The following is a 26,080-nucleotide window of genomic DNA, read 5'->3' as shown; positions in this document are numbered from 1 at the left end:
ATAGTATCTCATTGTGGTTTTAATTTGAAATTTCTTGATGACTAATAATGTGGCGCAGCTTTTCGTATGCTTCTTGGCCATTCATATATTTTCTTTTGTGAAGCATCTGCTCCAGCTTTTTACCCATTCTTTACATGAATAGCTTGTCTTCTTCCTACTGAGTTGTAAGAGTTCTTCTATACTCTGGAAACAAGTCCTATGTCAGACATATGGACTGGAAATATTTTCTCCCAGTCTGTGGCCTGACTTTTCATGTTCTCAATTAAGCCTTTTAAAAACCAGAAGTTTTCATTTATATCAACTGACCACATACATGTGAGTCATTTCTGTATCATATATTATTTTCATTGATCCATGTATGTCTATCTTTACACTAGTACTATGAGGGTATAACATTCAAAAACACAGTTAAGGGCTGAAATTAAGTAATATAAGTTCCCTAAGTACGTTTTATTTCATAAAATTCTTTTGGCTAGTCTAGATTCTTTGCATTTCCACATAAACTTTAGAATAAGCTTGTCAATTATCTCAAACGCAAGCTTGCTGGGATTTTGATTGGAATTGCAGAGTTTAAAGATCAATTTCGGGAGAACTGATGTATTAACAAAATACTATCTTCCAATCTATGAGCATTGATATGGTTTGGATCTGTATCCCCACCCAAATCTCATGTCAAATTGTAATCCCCAGTGTTAAAGGTGGTGCCTGGTGGGAGGTGATTGGATCATGGGGGCAGGTTTCCCTCTTGGTACTGTTCTCGTGATAGTGAGTTCTTGCAAGATCTGGTTGCTTAAAAGTGTGTAGCACTCCCACTCCCCACACTCTCTCTTCCTCCTGCTCCAGCCATGTGAAGTGCTGGCTCCTACCTCTGCCTTCTGCTATGATTATAGCTTTCCTGAGGCTTCCCGAGAAGCTGAGCAGATGCCAACATTATGCTTCCTATGCAGCCCGCAGAACTGTGAGCCAATTAAACCTGTTTTCTTCATAAATTATCCAGTCTCAGGTATTTGTTTATAGCAGTGTGAGGACAAACTAATACAAGTATAGTGTATATTTATTGATTTATTTAGGTCTTTTAACATTTCAGCAATATTTTATAGTTTTCATATAGTTTTTATACATGTTTTGCTGAATTTTTTTCCTAACAATTTTAGATTTGGGAATAATACTACAAATGGTGCTTTTTTAAAAAAATAAAGTATTCAGCTTCTAATTGCTTTATTTTACATCCATTATTGGCTTATAAGCCTTTTATTATTTTTTAATGGTTTCTCTGGGGTCTAGGTTTGAATACAACATAACAGCCTAATAGCAATATAATTCCATTTATCCCTTCATGCTTTCTATTACAATTGTTATATATTTACTTCTATATAACTTTGCAAAATGTTGCTGTTGTTATTTAATGTCAATTATCTTTTTAAAGAATTTAAATTTTTTGTTTAAATCAGTCTTCATACTTACCCATGTTTACCACTTCCAGAACCCTTTCATTCTTTACTTAGACACAAATTTCTATCTGGTATGATTTTCCTTCTATGTAAAGAATTTCTTTTAATATTTCTTGAGGTCCAGGTCTACTGGTAATGGGTTATCTCAGCTTTTGTTTGTCCAATAAAGTTATTTTGCCTTCATTTCTGAAAGATATATTTGTGGTACAAAGAATTCTAAGTTGGCAGTTTTACTTTCCTTCAAAACTAAATGATGTCATTCCATTATCTTGCATAGGCCTCCAGCTGACCTCAGCTGCTACACTCTGAAATCCATGGCCACATATGCAGCAAGGATAAATATCTCATTGCTTTTCTCCACATTAACTGGAAGTAGCAGAAATAAGACCAGCTCATTCCTGAGGGGCATGGAACTCCAATGAGGGACAACTCTGACTTGACGACTATCCAACGTATTGTCCAAATTTCTTTAGATTATATGACAGCCTAAGACATTTCCATCCAATCTTCCCTCCCTCTCCCCTTCACTGGGGGTTAGACAAGCATAGCTCTCCCAGATTTACTCAGTTCCCACCCCACGTCTTCTCATACAGTGATTCCCCTAGTGAAATCTTTGCATGTTTAAGCCAGTCTTAGCATATGCTTCTAGAAGGACCCAGACTAGCATAAATTCAGTATATTTTTTATTTCAGATATCATATTTTTCATTTCCAGATGTTCCTTTTTTTAATATATCTTCCATTTCACTCCTCATTATGTTTGTTTCCCTTTAATTATCTGAATATAGTTATATTACCATTTTAACCTCTTTGTCCACTACTTCCATCATCTATGTTATTTCTGAATCTGTTTCTATTGACTGATTTGTCTCCTATTTACAGGTCACAGTTTCCAACTCTTTGGCATGTCTAGTAATTTTTGATTAGATGCTGAATATTTTAAATGTTACACTGTTGACTAAAAATGTTGGGCTCTATTCTGGCAGGCAGTAAAGTTTGAAAGTATCAGTTTGAACCCTTCAAAACCTATTTTTAAAGGTTTTCTAGGGAAGGTCTGGAGTAGCCTTCCCTCCAGGGATAGTGTAGTCATTCTACTAAGAAATAACCCCCTGTGACTCCAGTAAATATTTCTGGTGACCATCAAAGACACTCCATTCTGAATGGTTGAAGCTTGAATAGCTCTCTGCTCTGTATGAATGCTACGAATGGTTCAGCTTACAACTTCTCAGTCATTTTCCCAGGATTTACAGAAATTCCCCAATAGTTGCATGGCCTAATGTTCAACAAAGACTCAAAGGGACCTCATAGACTTCTGGAGCTTTTTCTCTGAGTAGCTTCCTCTTCTCTCGTACTCTACTCTGCAACTTCTAGCTGTGTCAGCCTCTCCAAAGTCCAATCTCCATCTCCTCACTCAGCAAGACCACTGTGGTCTATCTGGTTTCCTCTTCCATGTGCCCATTCCCTGGAGACTACCTTCAGGTAGAAATTAAGGGAGCTCGGCCACACATGGTGGCTCACACCTGTAATTCCAGCACTCTGGGTAGCCGAGGATGCTGGATTACCTGAGGTCAGGAGTTCAAGACCAGCCTGGCCAACATGGTAAAACCCCATCTCTACTAAAATTACAAAAATTAGCCAGGCGTGGTGGCACACACCTGTAATCCCAGCTACTCAGGAGGCTGAGGTAGGAAAACCACTTGAGCCTGGGAGACAGAGGTTGCAGTGAGCCGAGATCGTGCCACTGCACTCCAGCCTGGGCCAACGGAGTGAGACTCTGTCTCAAAAAAAAAGAAATTAAGGAAGCTCATAGGGATCATCTTGTTTTTGCCCCTTCTCTCAAAGTAAGAGTCCTATGCTGACTACTGTCCAATGGTTGAAAACAGTTTTTTTAATATATATCTTTTGTCCAATTTTCTAGTTGTTTGGGGCCATCCAGGTCTAGTTCTAGAAACTCTCTCATGGCTGTCAGTAGAAATCCATGCCTAATTTTTTTTTTTTTTTTTTTTTTTTTTTTGAGACGGAGTCTTGCTCTTTCGCCCAGGCTGGAGTGTAGTGGCGCAATCTCGGCTCACTGCAAGCTCCGCGTCCCGGGTTCACGCCATTCTCCTGCCTCAGCCTCTCCGAGTAGCTGGGACTACAGGCGCCCGCCACCACGCCCGGCTAATTTTTTTTTTTGTATTTTTTAGTAGAGACGGGGTTTCACCGTGGTCTCGATCTCCTGACCTTGTGATCCGCCCGCCTCGGCCTCCCAAAGTGCTGGGATTACAAGCGTGAGCGAATTTTTAAAGTATTTTTGTATCCATTATTGGATTTCCGCCTTATAAGAACCCCATGAGGCAACTGCAAGTGAAGAAATATATAGCCAATCAAGGAACAAAACAATTCGGACTATTATAATATTAATAATAATAATAACTAATATTTATTGAGTATTTACTATGTGACAGGCAATATATTAAGTACATTACATATGTAAATTCATGTCACCATCACAACAGCGTTATGAGGTAGATAATTTTTGCAGAAAAGGAAACTTAAACACAGAGAGGCTGAATAACTTGCCTAATATTGCAAAGCTGGTCAACAGCAGAACTAGGATAAGAAACAAGGCCATTTGGCACTAACGCCCAGACCATAATCACTGTATTGTAAAATCTGTTATTATTTTCCTATTGTATAAACAAAGCCTTCTGTACACAAAACAACAGGGGAATGGGAAGAGTAAGGGTTATGAGAAAAAGAATCCTGCCATCCTTGTGAGATTAAAAAAAGAGAGAAAAAGAATAAGACCCAGAATAGAGCAATTATTATCAAGTGCCATATTTTCATTCGGGAGGAGGGTGAGAAAATTTTATTCCCAAAGGCCCTTTGTGGTTTGGGTATGAAATAAAATATATTCTCAGAATATTATATTCTAATTTGGAGTGTTTAAATGTATATTCTATAGATATCATGCAGTAAATGGTAGCTAGCTTATAAAAACCTTTTTAGCCATAATACAGCCAAAAAACATCACAGCTTTATAAATATTTACTGAGGGCCTAGTAAGTGCCACAAATTATTCTAAGAGCTGAAGACACTATACAAGTTAGATAAATTCCTTACTGTCCTGGAGCTTACATTCCTACAAAAGAAAAACAACATATAAACAAAATACACGAAACACACTAAATAAGTGTATACAGTAACTTCAAAAAGGGAGAAATGCTAAAAAACAAAATGGACTGATGTGATAGAAAAAGGGTGAGTACAGGGATGTTACTTCAGACTGGGTAATCAGAGAGCAGATTGCTGAGAAAATGACAAATGAGCAGAAATCCAAAGGACAGGAAGACAGGCATCAGAAAACCAGAGAAAAAAGGTTTTCAGACAGAGTCATAACACAAAGTTGTACAATAACTATGTTCAAAAAAATGAAGAAGGCCCATCTGGCTAAAATGTAGTGAAAATAAGCACAGTTTAAGATGAAGTTGATTTGGTAGGCAGGGACTCAGTATTTTTTTAAATCTAATTTAATTATTCTTCCTTATATTACTTTCAATCAAGTTTAATAGCCTCTTAAATATTTTTTCGCTGGGCATGGTGGCTCACACCTGTAATCTCAGCACTTTGGGAGGCCAAGGCAGGCAAATCACTTGAGGTCAAGAGTTCGAGACCAGCCTGGCCAACATGGCGAAATCCCATCTCTACTAAGAATACAAAAATTAGCTGGGCATGGTGGCACACACTTGCAATCCCAGCTACTCGGGAGGCTGAGGCAGGGAGGATTGCTTAAACCTAGGAGGAGGAGGTTGCAGTGAGCCAAGATCCATGCCACTGCACTCCAGCCTGGGAGACAGAGCAAGACTCCACCTCAAAAAAATATATATCTTTTTAGTTATTTTCTAAAGCAGTATATAGATTACTCAAAAATAAATGCTAAAGAGCAAAAAACATAATCATGTTATAGTGTTCTCCATCCAAAATAAAGCATTCAATCCCACTGGTTTTAGTGAAATGACTCAATGTTTCGACATACAGGCAGAAAACAAGAGTTATTGTGTTTGTCTACGATGCTGATATCTCTTCTCTGTCACAGGAAGTTCAGAGGGAATCCGATGGCAATAACAGAACAGCTTTTCCTTCCATACATTAGTGTGGTCCAGAAAAACAGCGAAGTTAATGAACTTTTAACAGGCATTTACAGGAGTTTCTAAAGATGTTTTATGGATGTACTCAAAGTATTCATAAATGAGGAGAATTTACATTTGGTTTTCTTCTAAGACAGACTAGTCAACCTTACAGAGTTCTGTAAGATAAAAATCTTTATGCCTAAAATACCACAAATGAGAATTCACGACCTAACATTAGCTAGCTAAGTTAATTGATCTTGATTGTTTATTTTCCACCCTTTATTCCCAATTTGAGATACTAGTATTTCATAGCTTAAGCACCATTTTGTTTTATATTAAGTTATAATAAAAGATTACACCAGAATCAAAAATAAAAACAGACCTAAAAGCTAATATATTGGTTCCTCAACTTTGATTCATGTTTACAAAAATTATTAACAAGAAATCTTATCACCACTCTTACCAGTTTTGTTTTTTTTTTTTTTTTAAGGAACAAAGAAAAAAGTGCTTCTTGCTTAGTATTACTTCATTTTCTTTTAAATTCTCAAACTCTTCAACACCACATGGAAGATACCAGTCAAAGGCATACAGGCCTGATTTTAGATTTCTGGATGATCTGAAGTGTATTCTGTCCCAACCAAAGGCCTATTAGGCTACTATTCCTGCTGGTCATACATATGTCTTCTAAAAATCATGTATTTATTCAAATCAACGATTCTCATACTGTCAAGTGTAATTTTTCTAATATATTTTCTTCACAGAGGACAATGCTTTAAGATTTTTATAAAAATATGGCCGGGCGCGGTGGCTTACGCTTGTAATCCCAGCACTTTGGGAGGCCGAGGCGGGCGGATCACAAGGTCAGGAGATCGAGACCACGGTGAAACCCCGTCTCTACTAAAAATACAAAAAATTAGCCGGGCATGGTGGTGGGCGCCTGTAGTCCCAGCTATTCGAAGAGGCTGAGGCAGGAGAATGGCGTGAACCCGGGAGGCGGGGCTTGCAGTGAGCCAAGATTGCGCCACTGCACTCCAGCCTGGGAGACAGAGCGAGACTCCGTCTCAAAAAAAAAAAAAAAAAGATTTTTATAAAAATATGGCTCTCAACAGATACCAAACACAGCAAAGAGACAGACAAAGGCACAGTATCTTTCTAATGGTTGCACTAATAGAGAGGGCAATATAATATTATTTATCTCCCAATATGATGCAGTATAAAGCACAAATGTTACCTATGACATATACTTGCCAAAAATATTTAGACTTTAAACCTAATCTCTACACCTAACTTTCAGTTTACAAGAAACACATGAGATAGAGGAACAAATTCAATGACACACACAAGGAAGCAATCAAATAAAAAATTGGTCTGGACTTTTCCATCAGTCAATGTCATGGGGGATAAAAGTAGAAAACCCAAGGATGCCAAAAGACACTAAAGAGACTTAATAACCAAATATAATGTGTGAACTCCTTAGATCCTGGTTTTAAAAACATGTCCTGTAAAAGACATTTGGGGGAAAACTGGAAAAACCTAAACATGAACTAATATTAGATATAAAATTATTAATTTTCATAGATTTGGTAAAAGATATGTTAGGTAAGATAATATCCTTATTCTTAGAAAAAATATGAGGAATTAGGAGTAGGTGTCATAATGTCTGAAACTTACTTTCAAATAGATCAGCAAAAAAACCCTGTAAATATGCAATTATGTATGCCTGTGCATGTGTGTGTGTGTGTATGCATGTGTAGAAAGACAAGGATAAAGCAAATATTAAGAATTGTTGAGTCTAGATAGAGGAAATACGAGATTGTCCTATTCTTTTGTTTTGTTTTGGAGACAGTGTCTCACTCTGTCACCCAAGCTGGAGCCCAATAGCAGAGTCACACCTCACCGTAGCCTCAACCACTGGGCTCAAGCAATCATCCTGCCTTGGCCTCTCAAAGCACAGAAATTACAGACACAAGCCACCACACACAGCCAGAATTTTTTAAAACTGGAACTGGAATCATACTAGATATTTATTTATTTGTTTATTTATTTGACAGGGTCTCGCTCTGTTGCCCAGGGTGGAGGGCAGTGGCAAGATCATAGCTCACTGCATCCTCGAACTCCTGGGCTCAAGCGATCCTTCTACCTTGGCCTCCCAAAGTGCTGGGATTACTAGTATAAGCCACCGTATCCAGCCAGTTGTACTATTCTTTAATATAGATCTGAAATTTTTTCAAAATAAAAAAGGCCTTTTCCACCATAGATTATAGAGATACCATTCTATATTTTCTTCTATTAATTACATAGTTTTACCTTTCACAAATTTTTAATCCCTCCAGGGTCCATCTTTGTGCATGGTATTAGATACAGATACAGTTTTATTTTCCTCTATGTAGTAATCCAGTTTTCTCAACAGAATCTACTAAAAAATTTGTCTTTTCCCCACTGACTAATGAAAAATGATTTTTGGTTCTTCTTAAAAATCTAAGCAGAAAAAGGAGAAAAGGAATTAAAAAGTATGAAAAAGAGGAAAGGAAAAAAGAAAAAAAATGGGTGCATATAGGAACAACTTAGCTAAGGAAGGGCTAAAAATAAATGAAGCTATTATCAAATTCCTGTACAGCAAGTCATATTTACTCAAGTATATAAGAAGTAAATGGCAAAGAATAACTAAATACCTATTTTTTTTATGTACGTGCCCTCAAAGCTATTCAGGAAAATGCCTAATTTACCTGATACATAATGTCATAAGCAGAAAGTTTCCAGTGATAAGACCACCTTTTACTGACCAATCACTTGAATTACATTTTACTTAGCATTTACTCTTCTTTAGGCACAACAAAAATGATGGCAAAGCAGGGACATAATCAGCATCCTGAAAACTGTTTTACAAACTTTGATTTTTCAGGTGACTTTGAAACACCTTATTTCTTTGATTAATTTCGCACCTAGAATAGATTTTAAAAACATGAATTTATCAAATTCATAACTCTTCATCCCATTACTGACTGTGAGCTAGAAAATGTAAGCTGTTCTCCATTAAAAAAAAAAAAAACTTTAAATACATACCTTTTATTTTCAGCCAAACTGGCTCCTTCGTCCTTCAGCTGTTTACTTTTCTCAGCACAGCCTTCAAGAAGAATTTCTTTCCTACGTTTAATGGCATGAAGCCAGTTCCCTTCATCGTTGTCAACTACATCCTTCTCATCAGCAGCTTCAGCTTCAAACTGCTGGGAAGTGACCTTTGAGACCTTCTCACCAATTTTCCTCTTCCACCCAAAGGAAGCCATTCTGGAAAATTACAAAGAAAGAGCTTTAAAATTCAAAGTTGGTCTTTTTTTTTTTTTTTTTTTTTTTTGAGATGGAGCCTCACTCTTGTTGCCCAGGCTAGAGTACAATGGCACGACCTCGGCTCACCGTAACCTCCGCCTCCCGGGTTTAAGTGATTCTCCTGCCTCAGCCGCCCGAGTAGCTGGGATTATACGCATGCACCACCCACACCGGCTAATTTTTGTATTTTTACTAGAGACGGGGTTTCTCCATGTTGGTCAGGCTGGTCTCGAACTCCCGACCTCAGGTGATCTGCCCACCTCGGTCTCCCAAAGTGCTGGGATTAAAAGCATGAGTCACCACACCCGGCCCAAAACTTGGTGTTTTATGGAAGTATTCTAACCAATAGGTAAAGAGGAAATAACAGGATTAGACTATCACCATTTTTCAACCCTAATTAGTGGCTGTAGGCAATAATCATCAATGGCCACTAACATCACTAAGAAAGACAACTGGACATCACACACCTCCTGATGGAAGCAGCATGCCACTCATGAAGTAAGTACTCCTACAAAAATTAACCCTGAGTCAGATCAGGCCTCTACCATTTTATAAGAAACACGGGATAAAATGAAGCATGCTCAATAACACATCAGAGACGCAGATAGCAAAAAACAGAAACTAAAGGAAAATAAAGCTGGTTTCTTCAAGAAATAAACTGCCAGGAAAGAAAGAAGAGAAAGAACGGAGGTAACCCCTAAATTAAGAGAGACTTAAGAGACATACTAACCAACATAACGTGTGGATCTTGTTTCACTCCTGATTCAGAAAAGCCAATGAGAAGAAAACCTTTTTTTTGAGACAAAGTTTCGTTCTTGTTGCCCAAGCTGGAATGCAATGGCGCAATCTCGGCTCACTGCAACCTCTGCCTCCCAGGTTCAAGCAATTCTCCTGCCTCAGCCTCCCGAGTAGCTGGGATTATAGGCAGGCGCCACCACACCCGGGTAATTTTTTGTATTTTTAGTAGAAACGGGATTTCACCATGTTAGCCAGGCTGGTCTCAAACTCCTGACCTTAGGAGATCTGCCCACCTCGGCCTCCCAAAGTTCTGGGATTACAGGCGCGAGCCACTGCACCCAGCCAGAAGGAAACATTTATGAAATAGGAGGAATGGGAACACCGATTTGATATTTGATGATATTAAGAAATTACTGTTTTTTTGTTTTTTTGAGATGGAGTTTTGCTCATTTCCCCAGCTGGAGTGCAATGGCACGACCTTGGCTCATTGCAACCTCTGCCTCCCAGGTTCAAGCGATTCTCCTGCCTCAGCCTCCCGAGCAGCTGGGATTACAGGCATGCGTCACCATGCCCGGCTAATTTTGTATTTTTAGTAGAGACGGAGTTTTGCTATGTTGGTGAGGCTGGTCTTGAACTCCTGACCTCAGGTGATCCACCCACCTCAGCCTCCCAAATTGCTGTGATTACAGGCGTGAGCCACTGCACCTGGCAAATTATGGCTATTATTTCTTTTGTGTGATAATGGTATTGTAATTATGCTTACAAAAGGAACCCTTAGCTTTTAGAAATATAAACTGAAATATTTCATATGAAATTATAAGACATCTAGGAATTGTTTTAAAGTAATCAGTGGAGGTTGGGAGTGCAATGGAAGAGAAAATATACATGAAATTAAATTGCTTTTAATTGATAACTAATGAAGTTGAATGATGAGTACACAGTGTTCATTGTATTTTTTCCTTTCATATGTGTTAAAATTTTCCATAATAAAAAGGTTTTAAAAGATTCAAACTTGGTAAATGACTTAACTCACAAAATTATTGGGTAAATTTTAAAATAACAGATGCTGGCCAGGCACGGTGGCTCACGTCTGTAATCCCAGCACTTTGGGAGGCCAAGGCCAGTGGATCATTTGAGGTCAGGAGTTTGAGACCAGCCTGGCCAAACCCCATCTCTACTAAAAATACAAAAATTAGCCAGGCGTGGTGGTACATGCCTGTAATCCCAGCTATTCAGGAGGCTGAGGCAGGAGAATTGCTTGAACCCGGGAGGCGGAGGTTGCAGTGAGCCTGGGCAACAGAGCAAAACTCCGTCTCAAAAAATAAATAAATAAATAACAGATGCTGAACTTTTTGGTAAATCTGCAATGATATACAAATGTAAGAAATAAAGAGAGGATAAATGATAAAACAAAGTTAACAGAAATCCTGAAATAATTCAACAAATATTTATTTAGAGAAGAGATTAACTGAGGGATCCAAAAATTTACTAGTTGTATAGATGGTCTTCAAGATACTGAGAAACACTGGGAACTGTATATAAATTGTACAAAATTCTTTATATCTGTGTACCTTTTGGAGAACAGTGTTTAAGCTTTCATTCCATTCTTAAAGGAGTCTATAACCACAAGGAGATTTTGATCAAATGATCAACTACAGAAACAGAAAAAAAAAGCAATGAACCAAAAAACGTAAAGAAAAGAAATGCAACGAATCAGAGGCTTTATGAAACTACCAAAGAATGGGCATTGTGGGAGTATGGGAGGGAGAGAAATGAAATACTGCATAAGTTCGAGCAGGTTTCAAGGTCTTCATTACTGATACACATGGCTGAAGTGATGTATAAGTACAGGCCTATCTCAGAGTTGTTGCTCGGTCAGTTCCAGACCACTGCAATAAAGTAAATAATACCAAAAAGTGGGTCACACAAATGCTTTGGTCTCCCTATGCATATAAAAGTTACGTTTACACTATACTATAGTCTATTAAGTGTTATAGCATCATATCTTTAAAAATGTGCATGCCTTGCTAGGTGCAGTGGCTCACGTCTGTAATCCCAGCACTCTGGGAGGCTGAGGTGGGCAGATCACGAGGTCAGGAGTTTGAGACCAGCCTGAACAACATGGTGAAACCCCGTCTCTACTAAAAATACAAAAATTATCCGGGCGTGGTGGCATGTGCCTGTAATCCTAGCTACTCAGGAGGCTGAGGCAGGAGAATCGCTTGAACTCGGGAGGCAGAGGTTGCAGTGAGCCGAGATTGCACCACTGCATTCCAGCCTGAGCGACAGAGCAAAACTCTGTCTCAAAAAAAAAAAAAGTACATGCCTTAATTTAAAAATATTTTATTGCTAAGAAATGCCAATGATCATCTGAACCTTCAGCGAGTCTAATCTTTTTACTGATGGAGAGTTTTTCCTCAATGTTGATGGCTGCTGACTGATCAGGGTGGTGGTTACTAAAGGCTGGTGGCTGTGACAATTTTTTAAAATATGACAACAGTGGTCAGGCATGTTGGCTCACGCCTGTAATCCTAGCACTTTGTGAGGCTAAGGCAGGTAGAGGGCTTGAGCCCAGGAGTTTGAGACCAGCAAAACCTCATCTCTACAAAAAATTTTAAAAAACTATCCAGGCGTAGTGGTACACATCTACAGTCCCACCTACTCAGGAGACTGAGGCAGGAGGATCACCTGAGCCCAGGAGGTTAAGGCTGCAGTGAGCCATGTTCATACCACTGAACTCCACCCTGGCACTCTGGGTGACAGGGTAAGACTTTGTCTCCAAAAAAAAAAAAAAAACACGACAACAATGAAGTTATTTGGTAGCATTTTACCCACAGTAGAATTTCTTTCAAAATTAGAGTCGATACTGTTAAACCCTGCCACTGCTTTATCAACTAAGTTTATATAATGTACTCTAAATCCTTTGTTGTCATTTCAACCATCTTCACCAGGAGTAGATTCCATCTCAAGAAACTACTTTCTTTGCTCATCCCTAAGAAGCAACTCCTCATCCTTTCAAATTTTATCATGAGATTGCAGGAATTCAGTCACATCTTCAGGCTCCACTTCTAATTTGAGTTATCTTACTATTTCCACCACATCTGCAGTTATTTCCTCCACTGAGGTCTTGAACCCCTCAAAGTTATCCATGAAGGTTGTAATCAATTTCTTCCAAATTCCTGTTAATGTTGATATTTTGACCACCTCCCATGAATCACAAATATTCTTAATGGTTATCTATAATTAGAATCCTTTCCAGAAAGTTTTCAATTGACTTTGCCCAAATGAATCAGAAGAATCACTATCTATGGCAGCTATAGCCTTACAAAATGTATTTCTTAAATAGTAAGACTTGAAAGTGAAAATTGCTCCTTGATCCATGGGCTGAGGAAAAGATGCTGTGTTAACAGGCATGAAAACAACATTAATCTTGTATATCTCCATCAGAACTCTTGGATGACAGGGTGCACTGTCAATGAGCAGTAATATTGTGAAAGGAATCTTTTCTTCATGAGCAGGTCTCAACAGTGGGCTTAAAATATTCAGTAAACCATGCTGTAAACAGATGTGCCATCATCCAGGCTTTGTTGTTCCATTTATAGAATACAGGCAAAGTACATTTAGCATAATTCTCAAGGGCAATAGGATTTTGAGAATGGTAAATAGACATTGACTTCAATTTAAAGGTCCCAGCTACATTAGCCCTCACAAAGGAGTGAGCCTGTCTTCTGATGCTTTAAAGCCAAGCATTGACTTCTCTGCAGCTATGAAAGTCCTGGAGCGTATCTTCTTCCAATAGAAACCTGTGTCATCTACATTGAAAATCTTGTGGCCACACGCAGTGGCTCACACCTGTAATCTCAGCACTTTGGGGGGCCAAGGCAGGAGGATCACAAGGTCTAGAGATAGAGACCACCCTGGCCAACACGGTGAAGCCCTGTCTCTACTAAAAATACAAAAATTAGCTGGACGTGGTGGCACACGCCTGTAGTCCCAGCTACTCAGGAGGCTGAGGCAGGAGAATTGCTTGAACCCAGGAGGTGGAGGTTGCAGTGAGCCAAGATCACGCCATTGCACTCCAGCCTGGGCAAGAGAGCGAGACTCCGTCTCAAAAGAAAAAAAAAAAAAGAAAATCTCATTTAGTGTAGCAAGTTCATCAATTATCTTAGCTAGATCTTTTCTGGATAACATCAGCATTTGCTGCTTTACTTTGCACTTTCATGTTATGAAAATGGCTTCTTAAACCTCACAAACAAACCTCTAGTAGTTTCAAACTTTGGCAGTTTCTTCACCTCTCTCAGCATTCACAGAATTGAACAGAGTTAGAAACTTGCTCTAAATTAGGCTCCTGCTTAAGGGAATATTGTGGCTGATTTGATCTATCTAGACCATTCAAAGCTTCTCCATATTAGCAATAAAGCTGTTTTTGCTTTCTTATCATTTGTGTATTTACTGAAGCAGCACTTTCAGTTTCATTGAAGAACTTTTCCTTTGTATTCACCACTTGGCTGTTTGGTGCAAGAGGCCTAGCTTTCAGCCTGTATTGGCTTTCGACAGGTCTTTCTAAAATCATTTCCAGCTTTTGATTTAAAATGAGAGATGTGTAACTCTTCCTTTCACTTGGACACTTAGAGGGCATTGTAGGATTAACTGGCCTAATTTCAATATTGCTATGTCTCAGGAAATAGGGAGACCCAAGGAGAAGAAGAGAGATGGGAATAGCCAGTTGGTGGTACAGCATTCAAAACACACATTTATTGATTAAGTTCATATGGTCATGGTTCATGGCACCCCAAAACGATTACAATTGTTAACACCAAAGATCGATTACAGATCACCATAACAGATACAGTAATAATTAAAGTCTGAAATATTTCAAGAATTACCAAAATGAGGCCGGGCGCGGTGGCTCACGCCTGTAATCCCAGCACTTTGGGAGGCCGAGGCGGGCGGATCACCTGAGGTCAGGAGTTCGAGACCAGCCTCAACATGGAGAACCCTCGTCTCTACTAAAAATACAAAATTAGCCGGGCGTGGTGGTGCATGCCTGTAATTCCAGCTACTCTGGAGGCTGAGGCAGGAGAATTGCTTGAACCCGGGAGGCGGAGGTTGCGGTGAGCCAAGATCGCACCATTGCACTCAAGCCTGGGCAACAAGAGTGAAACTCCGTCTCAAAAAAAAAAAAAAAAAAAAAAAAAAGAATTACCAAAATGTAGCACAGAGACATTAACTGCACACATGCTATTGGACAAATAGCACGAAAAGACTTGCTGGACACAGGGTTACCGTGCACTTGCAATGTGCAAAAACACAGTATCTATGAAGTGCAATAAAGTGAAGCACAATAAAATTATCCCTGTAATCACTAGAAGGAAGGTGAGAAAAAAAGTGAGGGTGGCTGTGAGGTCATTCACATGGAAAGACCTATGGTAATGGCAGAATTTGGAGGGGTAAGAAAATTGTGAGTCGTATGTCTGAGTTCTTAATGAATATGAGAGAGTGCCAATAAATCACAGCAATCAAGAAATATACAGGCTGGGCTGGGCGCAGTGGCTCACACCTGTAATCCCAGCACTTTGAGAGGCAGAGGCGGGCGGATCACCTGAGGTCAGGAGTTCAAGACAAGCCTGGCCAACATGGTGAAACCCCATCTCTACTAAAAATACAAAAAGTAGCCGGGCATGGTGGCGCATGCCTGTAATCCCAGCTACTCGGGAGGCTAAGGCAGGAGAATCGCTGGAACTTGGGAGGTAGAAGTTGCAGTGAGCCGAGATTGCACCATTGCACTCCAGCCTGGGCGACACGAGCAAAACTCCATCTCAAAAAAACAGAAAGAAAGAAAGATACAGGCTGATATAGGTGAACCACAAGCTTTCCACAGGAACCGAGACTTTTTTTAAAATCTGGAGGACTAATGGATTATAAACTATGCTGGGGAATAAGGACAATGCAAACTCTCTCCCCAAGCCGATCATAATATAGGAGAATGAGTTTCCCATGTTTGAAAATGACTATAAGTATTGTAGGAGAAGATGGCTGAAAACGGAAGTGTGGATACTATGGAATGGAAGTTAAAAGGCACACAGTGAGGACAACCTGAGAAAATACAGATCATTAGAAAAGACTCACAAGATATCAGTGTAAGACAAGATAAAAAGAAGTCTTGTATTTATGATTATCCCTAATGGTAACAAGAATGATGGCCACGTTTTCCGGTTTCAAGATTCCAAATGAAACTTTCTTTATTCGTAAGGTGAGGCACCAGGCACTGTGGGAACCCTACCAATACTAATGGAAACCTAGTGTGTTTACTGGAGGTAAATTACAATAAAAATCATTGATCAAAAGAAAAAAAAGTAAAAAAAAAAAATCATTGATCAGATCTGTAGATTATATGAGGGGCTGTGATAGGGTGGGAAGGAAAGGAAAGTGAGAAACAGACCCACACATTTTTTAAAATTAATAGGTCATTCAGACTCCGATTACCCTCCCCATCTTCCAACCCAAACCACTGTTATAAATGCTGGGGACAAGTATAAGTTAAGGCCCAAGGTGGTGGTTCTCAACCATATGTGAAAAAACCATGCCACTGTTGCCTCAGGTGTTTGAGCCATCTCCTCCACAGACCCCTTGAGACCTTCTAGAGATCAGATGCTGCAGAGGTCAGGACAGACTGAGGTTATGAGAGTGTGGGAGGCCTGATGCCACTAGCAATCGACAAGTTTAAACTGAAAGAGGCAGACAAAAATACATTCCTCTCAGACAAAAAGAGGAGTTAATATTGAGTGAAACATACAGGCAAGTTCAGGGATGGAGGGAAGGGAAAATGAGGAATTTCATGCCCCAAGCTTCACATTTCTCCAGCAAACAGCAGCTAGTCATCTGCTCAAAGTAAAAGGAAAATAACAGATCTGAGTTCTTGAGAAAAAGGGAAAAGATCTAAAATAGTCACTGTGGAGATAAGGAAAAGCAACAAAGGAAAAATAGAGATACCAAACAGTAGTATCAAGGGCCCACTACGGTGTAAAAGCATGAATCTGTTATTGAGGCCATTAGCAAAGTTTTATATTTTCTTGAAAAGTGTCTGGAAACAACAGAGTACAGTCAATTTCAATACACGATATGTGCTACAAGAGAGTAAACAAAGGATGCCATGACATCAGAGAAGGGACACACTTGAGGCTTTCTGGAGGACTTAAGCTTTGAAGAAAATTTAGCCAGGCTTAAAAAGGTATGTGAATCCTAGAACATGCAAAGTACTTTCTGCATTGGAAAATTTAACACTCCCGGTTATTTCAGATATCTTAAGCCGTACGAGTTTATTGTTCCTCTATGACTATCTGAACATGAAATTAAAACTTCTTATGAAGGAGGCTTTCCTGAGTCTAGTTAGAAGCACGAGGCGCCAACATCCTAGACTTAACATTTTTTTACCAGAGTAAGAAACCATGAGAGTAAACCACAATCACACCGCTTTCATGTTAAACTCGTGAAACCAGACAAATTCAACCTTTTATACAGGATTATATTTCAGGAATGGCATAACGATTCTAAACAACGACGCTGTATTCTAAATTCCTGTACTGTTAAAATGATCCCTATAGTAGGCGCTCAATAACTGTTGACGGCTTGACATTTACCCAGCCTCCAGAGAGGGCTTGTCTTGAGTGTGTCTGAGGATGCAGCACCCAAAGGGAAAAACCACTACATGAACAAGATCAGGAAATCACAACAGCATCCTTCTGGGTAAACGGAGGTATTCGGAGGTGAGGAATCCAAGAAACGATTTACCCAAAAACGCCACCGCAAGAGAAAAACGAGTATTAGTGACTTTCCCTTCATCGGTCAACAATAATAAAAATGCTCAGAAAGGCTGCCCCGGACGTCACCTGCGCGTTTACGGACCGCCCCGGGCCGCAGACACCTCTCCAGCGGGGGCGGCCGGCTGGTCCCGCCCGTCCCACCGCGCAGGGAAGGTTGCGGCCGCGCAGCTCGGCGAAGGTGCCACGGCGGGCCCGACCCCCAGACTCGCTTGTCCCTGGAGACCAACCCTAGCGACCAGGCTCTGCCGGATCCCGTCGGGTTTCAACTCCTATTCCGAAGGTCCTTTCTCCCCTAATCACAGCACCCACTCGCCTCTTTTTCCTCCTCTTCCTCAGCTTCCACCGCCGACCGGGCAGCCCCAGTTACCTGATAACGGTTCCCAAGGCCCCGTGTTTACATTCTTTCCCACTGGAAGCAGAAATTATCACGCCCAAATTCCTACCTGCCTGCCCTGGATCCCTGGTTTCCTAAGAAACGGGTTTGGCCCACCCCTGGGCGTTCGAACAGTCCACAGAAGCGGGCAAAGGAAAGACGACTCAGTCTTTCCCCTCCGCCAATCCCTTCTCCGGGACCACAAATCCCAGAAGTCACCGCGGCCGCCCCCAATGCATGACCTTCTGGGATTTGTAGTAGTCAGGGCCACGCGGCTGGGCGCGCCCTCTAGCAGCAGCCCTGAGTGACCGCAGCGCACGAGCGCGGGAAAATGAGACTGCGCGGGCTGAGGAGCGCACCGAGAGGAGCCTCCCCCGCGGTACTGCGCAGCGTGGCGTCCCGTCAGTGGGGAACAAGGTGAGGGGAAAACTATTTTACGGGATTCAAAGGATTAGGATATGCTCCTGCCCGGAGGGGTTTACAGCCTAGCTGATGAGGTCGGCCAGACGCAGAGAACAGAGAGGCAGAACTCAGTTATAAAGGGCTCGAGGCGGCCGGGCGGGGAGGCTAGTCAGGGAGGCTCGAGGCTGAACTGCAGGCTTCACGTGAAAGTGACAAGTGAGTTGGACCCGGAAGGCAGAATTACGGCCTGAACGTAGCTGTGCATCACGTCTTGAAAATAAACGAGCACATGTAACAAAGGTAATCAAGATTGTTAATTTATCCAACTCTCCTGCCCAAAAGAAGACTCTAATTTGGAATTCATACTTTCTCAGCCTCAGCACCATTAACATCTCAAACTGGATAATGCTTTGTTGGGGGACGGGGTGTCCTGTGCATTGTAGGGTGCTTAGCAGCATCTCTGGTCTCTGTCCACGGGATGTCACCACCAGTCAATTGTGACAGCCAATGGTTTCCCCAGACAGTGAAATTTCCTCTGTAAGTAAAACCATCCCTTCCACCCTGCCCCGTTGAGAACCACTGATGTCGACCAGCGATTGTCCTGAGGGTCACCGACACCCTTTCAAAGCCAAAATTATTTTCATACTAGTATGAAGACGTGATTTGCCCTTTGCACAATGCTGACGTTTGCACTGATGGTGGAAAAGCAATGGTAGGTCAAGGTGCTGGCACCTCCACAGGAATTACAGTAATGACACCAAACCGTACTGGAGCTCTTCACCACCACACGCTCACAGTAAGAAAAATGGGCTGGGTGCGGTGATTCACGCCTGTAATCTTAGCTCTTTGGGAGGTCAGAAGTTCGAGACCAGCCTGGCCAACATGGCGAAACCCCGTCTCTACCAAAAACACAAAAACTAGCCAGGCCTGGCGGCGCACACCCGAATCCCAACTACTCGGGAGGCTGGGGTGGGAGGATCCCTTGAGCCTGGGGGGTCGAGGCTGCAGTGAGCCAAAGTCATGCCACTGCATTCCAGCGTGGATGATAGAGCAAGGCCTGGTCTCAAAAACAAACAAACAAAAAATGGAAAAATGAATGCTGTCACCAGAGAATATCCCCGAGGAAGTTGTAAAAGTTACTTTATTATAACCACCCCGACACTTAATATTCTTTGTAAAAACTTGGAAGTCCTCACAAAGTACTTCCGCTGCATATTGAAGTATGATGTATCAAAGAAGAGCTATTGTGAGATGGCATTATAAACTGAAGTAAATACTTTTTTTTCCTGGAACACAAAGATATTTACTAAGATGAGTGACAAACCGGTTATTCAGACTTGGGTATTTGACAAACCTTTCTTGAAAATGAACAAAGGGAATCTGTAACTTCAAGAAAAACAAGGAAAGGGAAAGAGGAAGAGGAAAGGAAAGGAAAAAAGAGAGAAATAGGGAGGGAGGGAGGAAAGAAAAAAATCGAGTTTGTTGTCAATGATAAAATTCAAGATTTTAGGCAAAAAAATATGATTTTGGAAAAATGGTATTCACCGTAATGATCTTGGCAGCTTCCCAGTATCTCCAGAATTTTCTGATATAAGTGATGATCAGTTGTGACTTTTATTTACATTGTTTGCTTAAATACATCAATATTTGTGCAGGCTGCATAAGTGAACCAGTAGTATTTGAAAACAATCAATGCATGACTGCGGTAGCCAGCCTCCAAGATGGCATTCACTCCTGGCATTCACATCCTTATGCAATGCCTTCCTACATTGTACCAGGGTTGGTCTGTGTTACCTACAGAAGAGGGCAGAAGTGACCGTTTATCACTTCTGATATTAATTATAAAAGACACTAAGGTGGTGGCAATGTTTCTTAATCTGCCTAGAAGTTTACATGGTCATGTTTCCTGTGTACCTGAAACACTGAAAATTCCTAAGATTCATAAGATTTATCTTATGGTCACATTCATAGTGTCATTAGTTCATAGTAGCCATAAGAAGGAATAGAGTTTGCAGAGTGAGTAAATGGTACTTGAAGCTGTGCCCCCTGCCTAGGGGTCTTTGCTAAATCTCTCAAGTAACCTAACCCTGATCTCCTCTACTGTGTTTAAGGGTAGCTCTCACTAAGTTTTTATGCTTCATCCACCACTTCTCTACTAACTCTGACTGGTCTACGATCTTGATTCACCTAACATATTTAATACATGTCTTATGCTGTCTTTTTAAGACAACATGATCATGTTCCAAAATCCTTTAAATTTATCATAATTTATTGGCATTTACAGTAAATAGAACAGTTTATTTACAATAAATAAGATTTCAAAATTTCTGATTTTTCAAACAAGAATTTCTTGGACAATTCTTGTACAGCCAAGGTAAATACCTACAGCAATTTATACATTCCCTAAAAAAACCTTATATACTATTCATAACACTCTTTAGCAGTTTTCTTTTGTTGTTTTAAAGATAAGTGTGTCAACAATCTAGCACAAGCCCCTGCCTGATCATGCCATATGGATACAATATTTAATATTAATTGAATTCTAACAGTAGTAGGATTCTAACCAAATCAACTGTTAGCAACTGATAAATGGTAGTTGCTTTGGCTTTTATTGTATCTATCATGTTTTGTTCAAGTGGTTGGTTTTTAGATGAAATCAAGACTCATGTAGTCGAGATAAAAATCACAATGTTCGAAAACTTAAATGTGGTCAGGCACTATTATATTTGTAGGTACTTTTGTTGTTGTTGTTTTGGTGGGGTTTTTTTGAGACAGAGTCTTGCTCTGTTGCCCAGACTGGTAGTGCAGTGGCATGATCTCGGCCCATTGCAACCTCCACCTCCCAGGTTCAAGCGATTCTCGTGCCTCAGCCTCCCAAGTAGGTGGGACTACAGGCGCCCGCCACCACACCCAGCCAATTTTTGTGTTTTTAGTAGAGACGGGGTTTCACCATGTTGGCCAGGCTGGTCTTGAACTCCTGACCTCAGGTGATCCACCCACCTCGGCCTCCCAGAGGGCTAGGATTACAGGTGTGAGCCACTGCACTTGGCCGGTACATTGTTAAAAAGAAAGGTGCACAGATACTTAGCTTTTTTTTTTTCCACTGAGTTTTCCCAGAGGTTAAAAAACATAAGTACATTGTAACAGATGATAAATGGAGTTTTTCTTTATTATATCATATTTCTAAATCAAGGAAGTTGAAATTATATACTTAAATATACTCTGGTCAAAATATACATGAACCACAAATATTAACTTCTGTCTACCAACAATTTACAGTTACGTTGTATGTGGAATTTCATTCTTGTCAGAACTCACAATGGAAATAAAATTTCTATTATGGGTGGGAAGATGAGGGAAAGAATTAAGGGGAAAAAATTTGGACAGCACACACTTTTCTTTCATTCCAAAGGTGCCAGCCAAAACACAGATGCATGGAGTTCCACATCTAGCCCCAGGCTACCAAGCATTAATTCAATGTGAATGGTGTCACTACAACATCAAAAAGAGCAGTGCTAGGCAGAGGATTTTGTATAAAATCATCTAAAACTCTGAAAAACTACAAAAGCACCTCAAGAAAAAAATTAGGTAAAAGCAATGGAGTTTATTTCAGTGAAATTATTTTAAATTAGATATGATATATTAAGCTCCCATATGCCCCAACCTGGTAAAAAAGTTCCTCTCAGTGAGAAATCAATTATTTTAATGGCAAAATTTTTACATATCAGTAAAATCTGTTATATTTAAAACTATGTATACAGTACATTTCTGGCAAAAAACCTTATACATCTTTCAGTTGTCAAGACAAAGTGAAAATATGGTTGCATAAAGTCACAAAAAATATAAATTGCTGAAAAGATAATAAAAAAAGAATAAAAATCATTTGCATTGCTTCCCTTACCTCTTCAATATTAGTAACAATTTGCAAACAACAAAAAATTGTGAAAATTCCGTTGCAACCTTGACACACTTAACCAAAGGTTGTCATTTCAAATATCCTAGCTTAAAAAAGAATTTACTGCAATTGTCTGTGCATTTGTCATACTATTTATAGAAGTGCAATATTTAAATATTTTCAAAATAAAACGCAGTAACTAAAATGAATCACAATAACTTATAAGAGAAGCAAAGTTTACAAAATTAACAATTTTTAGAAGGTCCTATTTAACTGGTTCCTCCTTTTCTTCCTCCCTACCCACAACAGCTTATATAGCGCCATTACTTAATTCTATATACAAATTTGTAACTTTAAAAATACAGTCTTCTGTTAACATCAGGAACATTATGCTGCATTTAGAGACCCTAAGTAAAATTAGAATCCCCTAAAGAGAGGGCCACATAACAAGTAAATACAGTTTTGAACTCATATTTAAATGGAACTTCTATTATTTGTACAGCTTTCAAATTAGAAGTTGAATAGAACAAGCCCTGGACAAAAAGCAGCAAGATTTTTCTTTTGAATTCAGTGCATGATTCTAGAAGTGCTTGAGTCAAATCTACTAGAGTCACCATTTATGCAAGCTATCATGACATTTGAGTTCATTATCATCTGGTTACATAAGTGCTCACTGGATTTGCCAAAAATAATCCTAAAATATGATTCTTAAAATACAAAAAATATAGCTCTGTTGCAATGGGAAAATGATTAATACAAAAAAATCAATTTCTTTAAGTTAACATAGGCAAACATATAAATGATACAATATTATCATATGCGATACCAATTTTATCTGAGGTGACTAAATCTTCATTTACATCTATTGTGTGATGCAATTATTAAGAATGACAAAAAGAAAATATCAATGTAAATCAGAAATCTTAGGAAAATCCAATATCTTTAAAAAGTAATTTAAGCCTAAAACAAATGTGACCACGTATTAATAGAATTGATTTGTTCCATATTTTATCAAAATAATAATAATGTTATATCCAACTAAAGAGTTATAACCGAGTGTCATATGTAAACTTTAATTGGATCCTAGCTTGAAATAATCAGCTATAAAGAAATTTGGAGTTAACTTCAGAAATTTAAATATGGCTTGATTAGATGATATTGGGGAATTATTACTTTTACAATGGTATTACGGATTTTTAGGAGAATGTCATTATCTGTAGGAGATACTTGAAGTATTTTCACGGTGTTGAGTATGTCTGTAACATCCAAATGGTTCAGGGGGGCAAAAAGCATATATACATACACACACAAACACATATATGCATATATATGCATAACTAGCTGTATCTATACATATATAGGTGTAGAGAAAACAAATGACAAAACATTAACAACTGCTGAATCTAAATGGTAGATAGACATGTGCTTACCGAACAGTTTTTCAATTTTTCTGTTTTTAAAAATGTTCATGATAAAATTTGGGGGGGAAGTCATATCAGAGCACTTAAAGTTTGTAAGAGATAGTTTTCTATGCACTGAATCAATTTAAAAGATACATAATCAAATAACTAGCAATGTTTGCATATACTCAGTAATGACTGACATCAGCCAGAGGAATTTGTGAAATTGGCAAAAATAATATGATTTATTTACAGTATATGCAACTCAGCTCTTGTAACAAAAAGAACATTTTGTGTACAGAATATCGTGGGAATATTTTAAGATTAAAATTAGTGCTAGAGTATCTGAATATATAAATTCTGTGTTTTTGGACTTGTAAAGCTAAAATGAAATTTAAATTAGGTCTGATATCTGATATGACTTACCATACACTACAGAATTTTAAAAGGGGGATATGGAGGCCGGGTGCAGTGGCTCACGCCTGTAATCCCACCACTTTGGGAAGCTGAGGTGGTGGATCACGTGGTCAGGAGTTCGAGACCAGCCTGGCCAACACAGTGAAACCCCATCTCTACTAAAAATATGAAAAATTAGCCAGGTGTGGTGGCACGCGCCTGTAGTTCCAGCTACTCAGGAAGCTGAGGTGGGAGAATCACTTGAACCCAGGAGGCGGAGGTTGCAGTGAGCTGAGACCATGCCATTGCACTCCAGCCTAGATGACAGCCTGAGACTGTCTCAAAAAAACAAAGAGGGAGGGATATGGAAGAAGTTATCCAGACTGTTACTACTGCTGGAAGATACTAGCTATTTAAGAAGTTAAGGAGCCCAGAAAACAAAACCACCTATAAAGGTCTTGAGAATTCTAGGCAAATATTTATTGAATAAATTTATGAAGCAAATATATAACATGTAATAATATATGAAGGCCTTTATGTAAAGTAATATTTTCAAAGCCCTGTGTACACTAAATATAAAATAGCCAAAAATCAAGTAAGCCTGAGAGACCTATAATTCACTGTGTATATTATGCTATATACATACTGCACAATGAACAACAAAATGATCTTAATTCATTTCTGCATATTAGGCTTTTAACTATAAATCATGTTCCAATCCCTGTGCAAATTGCATTCCAAAATGCCAGCCCTCGGTTATAATTATGTATAACTTGATTACAAATGGAAGTATTTGGCTGTGACTTATTATGCATGCTTATTGCTGCAAAAGAAATAAGCAAAGTTTTCTGTTTATTGTGCAAGAATTTTAATTAGATTTGCACACATCTCAAAAAATTCTATTGTGTGACTTCCAGGTCTTGGAGTTAGGTCAACAGGAGAAGAGTCAAGTGAGGTCACAGATGAGGTAAGAGAAACTTCTGAGGATTTTCCTTGAGCCTCAGCATCTGAATCACTCCTTTGGCAAGATCGATAGTTGCTAACTGATCCCGATCTCTGTGGAGTAGCAGTCCCTGATTTGGCTTCTGTAATTTCATCTGGGTAAAAAGAATTTCAATTTATTATAGTCTACGACCTTCTCCCAAAAATTTTTGTAACAGTATTGAATTTGCTTCTTTAAGTGGGGCTGCTGGCCAGCTATCAAGAGCACGTTTATTCTAAATACCTTCTAAAATAGTCAATGAGCCTGTATTAAACTATTCACCTTTTTTACGTACAGTATGTATTCTCAAGATAGCTAATCAAAGTTGGGTACAGTATAGCTACTCATCAGTTGCAATCCAACGTTAAGAGCCCAGTAAACCAACAATCTAGGGATTAATAAATATTATTCTATAGCAATAAAAAGTAATCCCTCTATATTAAAATCATGGAATCAATGCACTTAAAATTTGGAAGGTATACTGGAAACCATCTCATCCAACCCCTCACTTTATTGATAAGAAAACAAACCCAGAGAAGTGACTTGCCCAAGGTAACAAATGAACAAAAAGGTAAGTCTAGAACCCAACTCTCCCAACACTCAGCTCAGTGCTTTTTACTTTCCATTTTCCCTTCATATTTCATTTAGTATTTCAAAAAAGAGCAATAATTCCAATGAATAAAAATCGAAGAAAAACTAAGGTTGGGAACACAATACAAAAACAAAAATGGGCATTCAATTGGTATACCCCAGTACTAGTAAATCTAAGGTTGCAAATTTGATCCAAATATAAGAAAAATAAAACTCATTCCGTATTTCAGACCGCATTAGTATATGTTAGCAGATACATACCATACGGACCTAAAGATAACCAGACACACTGGTTTGGCCAACATATCATGGCTCAAACCTGTGTCTTTCTGCTACTATGTGTGTACTATCTTTGAATTTATAAAGAAGAAAAAAATTCAAAGGTGAACCTCATCTAATAATTCTATGCAACCTTCCATAAGCAAAGGTGATACTATATATATATATATTTTAATATTTTGTAAAGACAGAGTCTCAGTATGTTGCTAAGGCTGGTCTCAAATACCTGGGCTCAAGCGATCCTCCCACCTCAGTCTCCCAAAGTGCTGGGCTGTTTACAGGCTTAAGCCACCACACCTACGCTCAACAGTGTAG

At 39.3% G+C, this 26,080-nt stretch overlaps 2 protein-coding genes across 4 annotated transcripts in view; both read right to left on the bottom strand.

The window, feature by feature from the left end:
* The window catches only part of TTC33 (tetratricopeptide repeat domain 33), a 40,516-nt gene extending 22,472 nt beyond the window's left edge, over window positions 1-18,044 (bottom strand). Inside the window, exons 1-2 of the mRNA XM_055245441.1 lie at window positions 17,891-18,044; window positions 8,626-8,847 (exon numbers count right to left, since the gene is read on the bottom strand). Coding sequence (XP_055101416.1) covers window positions 8,626-8,846 — 221 coding nt within the window. The 5' untranslated portion in view covers window position 8,847; window positions 17,891-18,044. The remainder of the gene's footprint in view (window positions 1-8,625; window positions 8,848-17,890) is intronic.
* Window positions 18,045-21,806: 3,762 nt separating this feature from the next.
* PRKAA1 (protein kinase AMP-activated catalytic subunit alpha 1) overlaps window positions 21,807-26,080 on the bottom strand; it is a 40,185-nt gene continuing 35,911 nt past the window's right edge. For all 3 annotated transcript variants that reach the window (XM_055245437.2, XM_055245438.2, XM_055245439.2), the window contains one exon: window positions 21,807-25,010. In XM_055245437.2, coding sequence (XP_055101412.1) covers window positions 24,766-25,010 — 245 coding nt within the window. In that variant the 3' untranslated portion in view covers window positions 21,807-24,765. The remainder of the gene's footprint in view (window positions 25,011-26,080) is intronic.

The sequence above is a fragment of the Symphalangus syndactylus genome, chromosome 16, assembly GCF_028878055.3.
Source record: "Symphalangus syndactylus isolate Jambi chromosome 16, NHGRI_mSymSyn1-v2.1_pri, whole genome shotgun sequence".
NCBI classification, from domain to species: domain Eukaryota; kingdom Metazoa; phylum Chordata; class Mammalia; order Primates; family Hylobatidae; genus Symphalangus; species Symphalangus syndactylus.
Note: the sequence above shows the minus strand (reverse complement) of the source record. Positions and strands in the feature narration are given on the sequence as shown.